At 30.2% G+C, this 12,973-nt stretch overlaps 1 protein-coding gene across 1 annotated transcript in view; it reads right to left on the bottom strand.

The window, feature by feature from the left end:
• The window catches only part of LOC107440203 (lens fiber major intrinsic protein), a 43,030-nt gene extending 30,789 nt beyond the window's left edge, over window positions 1-12,241 (bottom strand). The window contains exon 1 of the mRNA XM_021144889.4: window positions 11,369-12,241. Within this exon, the coding sequence (XP_021000548.2) occupies window positions 11,369-12,070 (702 nt within the window). The 5' untranslated portion in view covers window positions 12,071-12,241. The remainder of the gene's footprint in view (window positions 1-11,368) is intronic.
• Between the last annotated feature and the right edge of the window lie 732 nt (window positions 12,242-12,973).

Here is a 12,973-nt window from a genome sequence, read left to right as displayed (position 1 = left end):
GTTTTTAAATACAATATTTGTGGTCATTCATTCCAACCAAAGATTGAGTTCTAGAACGTGAAGATCCGATCATTAGCTCAAAAGTTAGCCTGAGTGCTCTTTTGCGCATTGTATATATATATAAACCAGCCAAAATACTTTGTTTCTTATCAATTTTAATGAATAATGTCATACTTCTGTTTCAAATTTTTTTTTAAATAGCACGTAACCAAACCAGTAAATATGAGTACTTAAATATTAGATTTTCCACACTTTATAAAATAGGTGAATTGTTTAAAAAATTGCTTTAAAACTTTTAACAGAATGCGAAAATTATAGAAAAGTAGAAAAAAAAAATTTTATAATTAAAATTGTTTTTTTTTTCTCACTATTACATAAGATCTTTTGTCTGGATATTTTAGGAGCGTGACATTTCAAGAAAGTTAAGGAAAAAACATTTTTCGATTTAAATATTATTATGAAACGCTTTGCAAAAATATAATTTAATTCCCCGGTAATTAAATGGAAATAAGCAAAAAACCAATAAACCAATTCCCGCTGAGTGAAGTTTTTAATTATTCTTCCACGCCGCATTAAACTCGTTAATTTGCCAAAAAACATCCTTTTTTTAAAAAAAAATTACCGTTTTAATAGAATATAGAATTATAATTTTAACGATATGTGCAAGTTTTACTTTTTTTTTTAAAAATCCATCGTTGTTGTTGAAGAATAAAAATTATGGTTAAAATCCACAGAGCATAAAGCATTAACGAAAGCTTTGGAAAAAAAGAATATATTATCGTAAACATCCATTAAAAGTAAGTGGCGGCTTCGAAATTACGCATTTTGCGTGTGTTGTTGACAGTTTAATGTAAAATTATGGCAAAATGGTTTTTTGGTTTAAGCACTTAACGAAAATAAACATTAAGTATGATCTATTTAATACTTTTTCTGTAGAAATTTTTTCGGATACTTAAATATATTTAATGTTTTAAAATTATTTCGATAAACAAAAAGTGAGGATTTGAAATTATTCTTACAAAATTAATTTATCATTCATTTTCATAACAGTCCCCTTGTCTTCATATAAGTTCCAATTTTATTTTTTAATTTCTCTTTTATCACTTAAACATCTATATCATTTAAAAAAAATTTGTTTTCAAATTAATTTGCAGTTTTGTAAAATAATTTTCAATATTTAGAGAAAAATGGTTCTAAAACGAAAAAAAAAATTATGCTTCTCAAAATCAATTCAGATTGACACTTTTATGTAAAATCTTACATAATTATTGACACGTTAAAAGTTAAATAAGTGAATAAACTGGATATTAAGTTCTGGATTAAATGAATGGATTAAATAAAAACTAAAATAACAGTAAGAATGATACAGCTTAGCTTTTGTTGATCTACTACGAAACATAATTTTTCTGAAACTTCACACACAGAAAAAAATTCTGTTAAACTTACCGTATGGTTATGACTTTTCTGGTAAAAATAAAACCATAAATCTGGTAATAAAAACTAATATACTCGATATTTAAACCATTCATTAGATAATTTTTCTGTTCAAATGGTTACGTTTACCAAAAATTCTAGTTCTTATTACCACATATTTAGTAAAAATGGAAAAACTGAAAGTAAATTTAATTAAATAAATAGTTTTTATGCCCTATTGTAATTACCATTTTTTTTAACATTTATTACCAAGCAGCATGGTAACAATATCTTATTGTTAAAATTGCGAAACGTCATTACCAAAGCACTTCCGTAACAAGATAAGATGCAAGATAAATTTTAACATATTCTGTTAATTTTGACCCTAATTTTTTTTGTCATTGCTGTTTTGAAAACCAACAGTTTTAGTCTGAAGCACAGGCTTGTTAAACTAATTTTCTTAATATTTTTAGATGCTTGCAAAGGAATATTGCTTGGGGTGAAAATATAAGTCGATTTTTTAATTCAGTGTAAATAATTTATTACTTTATATGCTCTACAATTTGATGCAATGTCTTTCAACAATTTTCTGGTAATTGCATGACTTTGCACTCTTAAAATTTCCTTTCTTAACTTGCAAAAAAACTAATTTGAGTCACTTTTGATTCTAACCACTTGCTTTTTGAACAATTTTATAAAGGTTGAAGCAAATAATAATCGAGGTAAGGCCAGTCCCGAATAATATAATATTTGCATTTTCAACATTGTTTTAAACATTCCTAATATAGTTTTCTACGAATTAAAATTATCCTCTAAGAATTAAAAAAAAATGCTTTTATTTACCAAATTAAACTCTAGATTTGTTTGCAAAAAATATCCTTATTTTCTTTCAAAGGAAAACGTAATTGTATTGTTCACAACCAACTTTCTTCTAAAGGCCGGATGACTGTGATATTATATTTTGTGCACTGATAAAGGCTCGTTTGAGAAAAATTATGCTTGATTGTGCACAATAAATTTTGTTTCCCGCGTTTTTACAAATGCTTAGTAGAATTTTTTGTGTTATTATAAATGCTATGATTTTTTAAGGTTTAAGCAGCCAATTAATTGGACCATAAATTCTAGAAATATTCTTGATCAACAAAAAATGCCAAAACAAGGATATAGAGATGTCCAAGAGAGAAGTTGAAATATATCATTAAGTGGATAAATTCAGTCAATTATCGTTTGCACCATTCCTATCAGACGATTCATATTTATATTCCAGCAGAGAGGTATTCCTATTGGCTATTATCTGTAACTAATTGATAATTGATGAATTTCCAGTGGAAAAGTGAGTGAAGTGACGTCAGCTTAGATATCTCTATAGTGCTTCACCAAGTTTGGGAATTCGCCGAAAACTTTTACTGATCAGATGAGATAGAATGTTCTTCACTTAACACTCACCATAATTTAAAGAGATAGACTGGCTATTTTCCGCTAAAAGTAATAATTCTTGTGTGTCAGGATTGTTAAAAACAACAATTGTCCTTGTCTGTAAAATTGTTTTAAGCAGAAATATGTATAAACGTTTCTAAATTTAAGACAACTACTGTTCAAAATTTACCTTCTGCAAACTGCAAATGAGTAAGTAACTAAGGTGAAAAAAATTGTACTCATAATTGGGTACTTGCGACTCTAGAAGAAGTGACAGAATTAGGCCATGATTAATTGAATCAGATTTAATTGGATACCTGAGAGCGACGACACACGCGTGTGTAGAACCTAATTGGTTTTCCTAATTGGCCTAATTGGTTTCCTAATTGGCTTCGACAAATATCGCGTTTTATTTACAATGACGTCATTTTCAATCCAATTCGAAGAATTTAATGATCTGCAGCCTTAATCTTTTTTTTATAACAGCCGTTGAACAGCCGACCCAATTTTTGGGTTTCCGACTACTAATGTCCAACTCCGTAGTCTTGCAATTTTGAATCCAATCCAGAAGACAAGGAAACTTCTGGATTAAGTATAGGGAGGAATTTGCTTTCGTGGAGAACTTTCTGATGGAACTAATTCGCATGGAGAACAAGACCACGCGAACCTCCCACGGTTAGTCTGACGGCAAGGGGACTCTAATCCATGATCCGTCTACTACTGAGGATATTTCACGTCAGCACTGTGGTTGGTGCAAGCATTCGTATCGACCAGCCATCACCGGGATCGAACCCCGGTTCACCTCATTGGAAGGCGAGCGCTCTATCCCCTGAGCCCTGGCGGCTAGCAGCTGTAATATTGCATCGATAAGATTTTTTCAAATCTTAATCGATATGATAAATTAGGTAAATCGATATGATCGATATGATAAATTAGCTTTTTGCATATTAAATTAGGTAAAAATACAACGTTCTCGAAAACCCAATATTTGAGCATGTTTAGTAAATGTGGAAAATGTAAAAATCAAAATACACATTTAGGTTTTACAGTAATGTCAGATTTTAAATAACATGGAATTTCAAGATACATTTTTAATACAAAAAAGATTAATAATTATACATTTAAAATATCAGTCATAAAACATATAACACAGCAATCTTAATTTAATAATTACTTATTTATATTGCTTACTCTTATGATTGATTAGTGGATTCTTTGGTCGGAAAAATCGGAATGAATTTAGTTTTATAAGCAATTATTCAAAGATAATGAAGTGTCTCTGAAAACAAATCATAAGCAAACAATAATTTTAAGACAGTGTTAGATGATTATTCCGAAAAGAAAAATAATATTCCGAAAATGCGCGCCATTTTATTCCAATTAAATACGTTTAATTAATGTCTTTAATGCACTTAACGTAATCAATACAAAAAATGTGTAGCTTGGCATTTATTGGATAATTTTTAAAATAGAATAACAAAGTAATAAATTTATGGGATAATCTTTATAAAAAACAAAAATTGATATATTCACTCCTTCGCATCGGTTAATGAGATTATCATTTTTAGGATATAGAATGTATAAAGATAACTTTAGACCATAACCGAGAAAATTATTTACTTACATCGTAAAGAACAGGGGACATGAAATAAATTATTGATTTTATAGAAGCTGATAATTGGCTTAGAAGTAAGCTTTTGGGACAGCTAAAAAGCATCAAAAGAGAAAAATTCCTTAAAAAGTTTTCTGCTCTAATAATTGGATATTTCCCCCTTTACTAATGAATGACAGAAAATAACTTTATTTTCATTATTTTATTCACTGTTGTTATTCTTTTTTATGTTCCCGAATCAACACTTTTTTTTGGGTCTCAATTAAGGGAGAACACAACTGATAGATTTGTAAAATAAAAGAAGCGTTTCGTCTTTTGACATAATTCGATAGATAGTATGTGCCAGGGCCAGAAAAGTCTCAAAAGTATTACATGCCCTGCTAGGCATGTTAGCGTACGAAACACATACCTGAATAAAATTCTTACGTGTCCGAACATATTTTTTCTCGAATGTTTATTAACCAAAGCATATGAATGTTACTATTATTAATCTCTCTCTCAGAAAAAAGAAAAAGAGAGAAAAAAAAGGACGATGTATCATTTATTTTGTTCTAAGAACTATCTGAAGCAGTTCTTCGGACGAAATGAAATCAATGAATCGGTATTAATCAACAATACAAATTTCTACACAAAACTGAAAGTTATAATATATAAGGCTAACATGCTAGTACAATTAAAAAACTTAAAATAATTCACTAAAATTTTTATATATTGTTATTTCCTGCACTTCTCAGAGAGTTACGTTGAATTAAGCCTCTAAGAAATCCAAAACAAATATTAGAAGTTTTCACTTTTTCCTCAGTGGAAGGACAGCCATGGATGGGCCTTGTCCTTTCTAAACAGTTTAATACCACGCGACTCTGTTTGTGAACTTGTCTTTCCACTTAGTTTCTTAGATCACTATTAAGATAGTCCAAGCATCATAGTTTAAGCTATCCTTATCTTTCGAGTACTAGTTGGTTTGTCTATAAATATTCTTCAGTGGTCTAATTAAATGTTAGGTCTAATTAGATTTCGTTAGTTCTAACTAAGTTTCAAGCCCATTTTAACTTTTGGATGTTAATAAAATTAATTATGTCTCATTCTTCTAAAATCTGTGCAAGTCTAAATCCGTTCTTCTCCAAATGCAATTTGCTTAAACACCAAAAAAAAAAAAAAAAAAACATTCTTATTAATTTTTTCTCAAAAATAGTCTGTATTTCCTTATTTTTTCTGTTAGTTCCCAAGTTTCAGATGCATGTGTTAAAATACATCGACTTTAGCATTTTAAAATGTGTTTTTTTTCCTGCCATAAAGTTTGATTTCAAGAATATTTGAAGCCAAAGAAGAGGCGGTTGGCAAAAGTAAATTTGCTACGGATTTCAGCTGCTTATTTATTCTTTCGAGAGTAATTGCTGACATATTTATATCTTCTTACTTATTTTATATTTCGAATTTATAGTTTTATGATTATATTTGACATATTTGGAAGGTCATTCCCTCAAAATAAAGATTTACTATATTCAGTAAGTAATTGCTCACGACAACCCACGATAGTCGCAATTTACCACAATGATGAAATTTTTTCTGTTATTTATCTCTTACGGGGCCCAGAAAAAACCTATTACCACAATATCTATATCAAATAATAGCATGTTTAGTATTGATTAAAACGACTCCTATTACTACTATTCCAGCAGTATAAATTACCAAATTTAATTAAGCAACTTTGGCGACAATTACATTTTGGGAATCAGAAATCCGAATCCGTTGAAAAGAAAGATGTGTTTATTCAGAGAAAGTACGTTTTTGTGCCTGATTTCGAAACATAAAATATCGTCTGCACTAATTAATTAGCTCATTTTGAGGTCACCCCTCGAATTATTATGATTGAGTCTTAGAACGTGAAGATCCGATCATTAGGTCAAAAGTCAGTCAGGGCTCAGGGTGCTCCGTTTTTTTGCACTGTACATTAATGGTGGCAAGTTCATATATTTTTTAAAAAAGAAATAAGTATGATTTTAGAGAGATAAGAAAAACAAGCTTACTTTATATTATAAATACTTTTTCATATAATTAATTTCAGTAACGTTTACATCTTATGTATTATAGATTTCACTTTTCTCCTCTATCTTTGATACCGTGCATTTGCCAAATCTAGTATTTTGACAATTTTTTAAAATCAAAATTTGAGCTGAGATTGGTATTTTACGGTATTTCTAACTTAATATTTACATGCTTTTCTGAGTATGGAAAGGTAAAAAAAATACCTGTTTTTAATCTTCAAAATACCCCAGGTATGTCGACCAAGGCAATTTTCTAGCAGTGATTTGTATAGTTCGCAAATAAAAAATTGAACAGCCTGAATAACTTTTGATATTATAATCGGATGATATAATAATTTTCGCGCATTAAGACTCAGTCTTAGTGGCTAGAGGGCATGGCTGTAAATATGATAATTAATTAGTGCAGACTATATTTTAAGTTACAAAATCAGATGTACTTCCACTGAATCATCCTACCTTTTCTTCGACAGATTCGAATTCTTGACCTTCCAAATATGGGAGGCAGCTGTCAACTAGAACGGAAAATATTGTCCCAAGAAAATTTGGACCCCTGAATGTCAATTTTAATTTTTGCGTATTATACCATCTTAAGATCTTTTTAAGCGAATAGAAATTTTTCAGCCCAGAGTCATGAAATTAGTTTATTCAAAGATGATTTCTTTTAAAACTTTTTTTTATAATTATTTGTTACTTTTTTAATATTTTATTTAATGATGGTCAAGATTTTTTTCCCCAGAATTATAATATTCATTTATTCAATGGCGATTCCGAGCAAAAAATAATTTGTAATAATTTTATGTTTAATGTTTGAGTTGATAATGGCCGAAAAATTTTTAAATTGCGAGGTATATAATTTTTACGTCATTTTAAACAATGTATTTTTATATGAAAAGATATAAAACTTGAACGCAATTGGTCAAATAGTTTTCGAAGAACTAAGCTTTAAAAAAATTATTTTTTTTTAAAAATTTGATAACTCAGAAACTATTTGATCGATTGCCGTCAAATCGTTTTTGTATTGCCATTTAAAATTAAATTCTTTAAATTAAAAATATGTGTATCTAAAATGTAAAAATTTTCGCGACTTTATGTTAAGAGAAGTTTAAAAAAATAATAAATAATGAGTAGAATTTTAATTTTCATGCATTATTTGTCGATCCGAATTTCATACTTGTGTGTTAAATATTTCTATTCGATTTAAAAGCTCTCGAGATACGGCGAAATACACAAAGAATAAAATCAAAATTAATGTGTCCCAACTTTCGACCGTTCTTCTGACCGACCAAACTAGTGCAGAGATGCCAACTTGCTCCGGACAGCAAATATATATTTTAAAGTGGTAGTTTATCAATTGTGATTTTTGATTTAATAACTTCAATTTAGTAGATTTTTATCCACCACTATTTCCAAACAATTCGTAGGTTTACATAATTCACCACTTTATCGACATATGTCACGCTTAACATATGAAAAAGCAAGCAATAATAGTCAAATATTTGCAAAATTTACTTAGTAGTTATAAAATTATTTTGGCGTGTCCGGAGCAGTTGGCAGCTCTGCTAGTGGGACTATATTTCCCAGATTGCGGCGGCTACCGTTTATTCAAATAAAGAATCCAAATCCATCGAAAGAGAGATATGTTTATTCAGAGAAAGTATACGTTTCTTTTTTGTCTAATTTTGTAGCTTAGAATACTGTTTGCAGTAATTAAAGTCAGGCTCTCGAATCATTTAGGTTGAGTCCTAGAAAGTAAAGATCCGATCATTAGAGCAAAAGTTATTCAGAGTGTTTCACTTTTATTTCGTGCACTGTAGATTTAAAAATATTATCCTAAGAATTTAAGTAGAAAATGATACAGCTCATTTTAAATAGACACTTGTAGAGATAAAATAAACATTTGTTTCTTCAAAACGTTTTTCGTGTTTGCGTACGTGATAATTTTCTCATTTGTGCTGATTAGACTAGATATTTAACAACATGTAAGTAACTAAATTTGTAGTTACGTTGCACGCAGGACTTGTCTTGATTACGCTTTTGGTTTTTAATCAATTGGATACAAATTCATGAAAATTTTAAGTTCATCAAGAAAGAAATACGGTAGTAATTCTTTGTAAGATGATTCATTACTTTCATTTAAGACTACGAATGACTCCACGATTATAACAGAAAACTTAGATTTGATTTATTTTATTAATAAATTATAATATACTATTACTTTTAAAGGATAATGGAAGTTTTATTAATGTTACAGCTAAAGCTCAATATTAACACTACCTTGCTTATTTCCTTGCTTATCTGTAGATTAACTCAGGTGATCCGTTGAAGTGCGGAAAAAAGTGTTTTCCGCAATTAATTTGGGTAATATGCTCATTAACAGTCACCACATCGTTAAAGTTAAAAAGTTTGTTTCTTTCATTCTATCAACAAATTAGCTGATTGTTTGATTTTACTTATTGACTTTATTTCTCAGATATTGAAAAATGAATAAACAATGTTATGTTGTTTTCTTTAATTGTAATAATATTTTGAACCGTTTGATTTTTTGTATTATATATTTTTAAGTGATTGATGATCGGTTCTATCAACTAATGTGTTGATTGTTTGGCGGTAGTAACTCGATTCTTTGGATACCAAATAATGAATAGTTAACATTACATTAATTTAAGCGGTAAGGAACAATGGTGTTGTTTCAGCAAAGAATTTATATTTACTTTAATGAGAGCCTAGATGGTAATATACTCATTATCTAAGTAGTTCACCGATTACTTTAGTCGTTTGAGAAATAGAACATTTTTGGCACTTTAACAAATTAATCTAGTTAATCTACGCATTAGTTCGATAACAATGGGAAATAATTTTTTTGTTTTGCTCTTGATTTCATCCGATATCAAATTTGCAGTCGGCTTCTCTCTTCTACAAGCTACAGATTTTTTAGATGACGTTTTTAGTCTATTATTTTTTCCGAAAAGTAGAAGTTTAAAACCGTTATATGTATCAAGCAGTCACATAAATGTTGAGGACAAACTTTTAGTGGAGTTAAGGCACGTCATCAGGATTATAATTCCACGGGAACCCATGTCCGGAAATATCGTCATAAGTTAGAAAAAACACAAACAACAAATGAATGGCAATTGATTCTTCTGTAAGCAATGCACATATTAAATACATAGAAACATTTAAGAAGCAAGGTGAAAATTTGAAATCGTTTCAAAATTTTTAGTCACATTTCTGAAAAGCACAATTTTATTTGTACCGGGCATTTAAGTTGTCTTAATACGCATTATTCTGTTTTGAATTTTTAATTATTGTTCCTACTTTCTGGTTTTAATAATGGTTTCTATTTTGACAATAACTATGTTAAAATTTTTAAAAATGTATAACTGTATGTTAAAGTTTGTACCATGACTTTTTAAACTTAGAACGAGGCTTATAATAAAATTGGAATCAAATTAAAAAGGTTTACATGTATTATAATTCAAATTTCTATTTTTAAATGCCATGGGAAAAATTTTTCGAATCATACAAAAAAAAAATATATATATAAGTTGGTGTGTTTAACGATTCTTACTATACAAAAGGTTGCCAAAATGCACTGATAAAGCAATAAAACAATCAAATGTATTTAATTTGCTATTATCAGATCAGAATTGGATTCAAAGTTCTACATGGAAGGTTAAACTTGTCGCAAAGAATGGCGGCATTATTTACAAATATCAGCAAAATACAGAATTATTATAAAACCATCATTTAGCATATATTTTCAATTAAATGAATAATCCAAAGATACTGAAGTGGAAACAAATAAAGTGGAAAGATTTGAAACAGAAAACATAAAGTTGCCAGCTAAAATGGAAATTGTATTATCCTTTTTTCGCTAACAACCTTACGTTTTCTTTTTTAAATCTCTTTTGTTTTATTCATTCACGTCTTGTGAATCTTGAGAATGGGCGCCCATATTTGAGTGACTGAAATATTTATTACCATCATTATATATTTTGAAGCAAATGAAGTTTTTATATTATAAAGTAAATCTATTTTCATTTCTTGAAATATGTTATATTTTAAATAAAAGTTACCGATCTTTATATTTCAGTCGAAATATACTTCACTTTGGTTATACGTTAACTTTCTTGGTCTATTATATTCGTTTTAACTATATTAACTATCACGAATTATTAAATAATTTGCACATAAGAATAGACTATTATACTACTTATATTTTTAAATTCAATTTATATTAAATTTATATTTATTACTGTTTAATTATTTATTTGTATGTTGAAAAACTACTTAAAAGTTATACTATGAGATAATTTTTTACACATCTACAAATAATTTCGTTAGGATAGAAAAAATTAGTTCTCGTAGTAACTAAAAGCTAAAAAGATAATTTAAAAAACAAGTTAGTGGATGATGGTAAGAGAGCAAAAAAAAAAAAGAAAAAAGAAAGAAAATAGGTTTAAATCTTATCCCAATAAAATAAAATAAAACGTATTGATTACTTTTAGTTGAATTATTTTTAATTTTGATTCATAAGTATTTAAGAAACAGAAGGAGTGCAAAGAAATCGCGAGGAAAAATGAGCGGTTACAGGAAGGGGCGAAATCTTTTAGTATATATGACAGCTTGATTTAGTGTAAATAACCATTTAGTACTCAAAATATATTATAATAATGTAAATATAGGATTTTTTAAGTGATAGTTTTCCTCTTTCATTAATTAAAATTTCAAATTTTATTTCTTGATTTTTAATCTTTTTTTTAACAAGTAAATCATTATATGTAAAAACCATCTATAACTATTAATTTTACAATTAATATTATTATGATAAATTATGTGGCAATTAATTTTTAGGAACAGAAGTTCAAAAACAACCACTTACTGCAAGAAGATGACCGACGACGTAAGAGAATCCAATAGAGAGAGCTCTGAATCCCATGTCAGTCCTATGGGGGTCCATGTTAGAAAGCACCGTGATGACCACCACGACGGAGGCCAGAAATTCGATTCCGAATGCTTCGGATGCTGCTACTCCGACAGCTGGTTCAGTGGCCCCCAGTCCGGCATTCGGTCTTTGTCCTTGTGGAGTCAGGCCGTACAATATTCCGGCACCCGCCAGCCCACCAAGACACTGTGCGGCAACATACGCGGCACTTCGTGTTAGACTGATGTGCCTGGTGACCAGCAAGGCTATGGTTACTGCCGGATTCATGTGTCCACCACTTACTTGGCCAACACACTGCACCAGAGTAGTCACTGCTAGTCCGAAAGCGAGTGCTACGCGTAGCTCCACCGCGGCGGCTGTTATTTGGTCAGTTGGAGGAGCTTTCCATCTCAGACACGAACCACAGCCCAGGACGGTCAGGAGAAGTGTGGCCAAAAACTCAGTTCTGACCGCCTTCCAGAAATGTTGGTTGCATAATTCTTCTTTGAATGTAAAATCTTGTGGCAAAGATTCCATGTAACGCTTCATGTTTTCTACGGGAGAGTAACCGTTGGTGGGTCCGGGTGGGCCATTCAGTTTATTGGCCGGATTGCCAGATCCCGACTCCCCGATGGAATAGAGCTCGTTCGGACTGGCCATTGCGGCTGGCCGGTCGACCAACCCCACTTAGCGAGATTGAATCGTCCGGCAACGGAGTCTGCTCCTTATCGTCACCCAGCGCCTTTTGAAAGTGCCGGATCTTTCGCTCCCGGATCTTCCCCAGCTGATGCCCTGTCGGAAATTCCCTATTTTTCCCTTTTTCGCTCTGGTACGTAAACATCGGGGGAATTTGTTTGATGTGTGTTTGATGTTACGCATGGGCGGCTTTGGAGAGACTGTGGGGGGAGGGGGGCTAGTATTGAGAAAATGTGTTTTTCTGTGAGAAATGTGAGAAAATGTTCAAATAACATATTTATCGAATGTCTGAGAACAGACCCTAAAAAGATGTTAGAATTTGTTTGGCTAGATATTTCTTATGACTCATTTTCAGATTATTTTTTAAAAATATTTTTACAATTTAATTCGGTCAGAATTAAAAACTTTGTAAAATATTTATTTTTGATTTTAATGAATATAAAACTTTGGGGGAAAAATAGAAAGAAAGTGAGATAAAAATCTAAATTTGTGTTGAACCATATAATCTTTTAAATATGGTACAAATTTAGGAGCTTTGAAATTGACAGCTCGAATCTGTTTTCCACATTGAATTACATTATTCATAATACTAAGAAATTCGTGACCGTGTGTTTTTCTTTTAAGTAAAGAATTGATTGTACTAGAGTACTGAAATATGGAAAGCCCAGGTATCCCCAAAAAAGTAAGAAGTGGTAAAAACTTAATTCATTTTTATTTATTTAATGTATTCAATAATTCAATCGTAACTACCATCATGAGTTATATTGCAAATTATATATATTTAGAGCAAAACTATTGCACGGATTCGCTTACTGTAGTATACTGAACGAAATATGCTAGGAAAACTTACGAATTTTAATCTCTTTT

The sequence above is a fragment of the Parasteatoda tepidariorum genome, chromosome 2, assembly GCF_982258835.1.
Source record: "Parasteatoda tepidariorum strain Cologne lab strain chromosome 2, Ptep-v5.0, whole genome shotgun sequence".
Lineage (NCBI taxonomy): Eukaryota > Metazoa > Arthropoda > Arachnida > Araneae > Theridiidae > Parasteatoda > Parasteatoda tepidariorum.
This window is presented reverse-complemented; position numbering and strand designations above follow the sequence as displayed.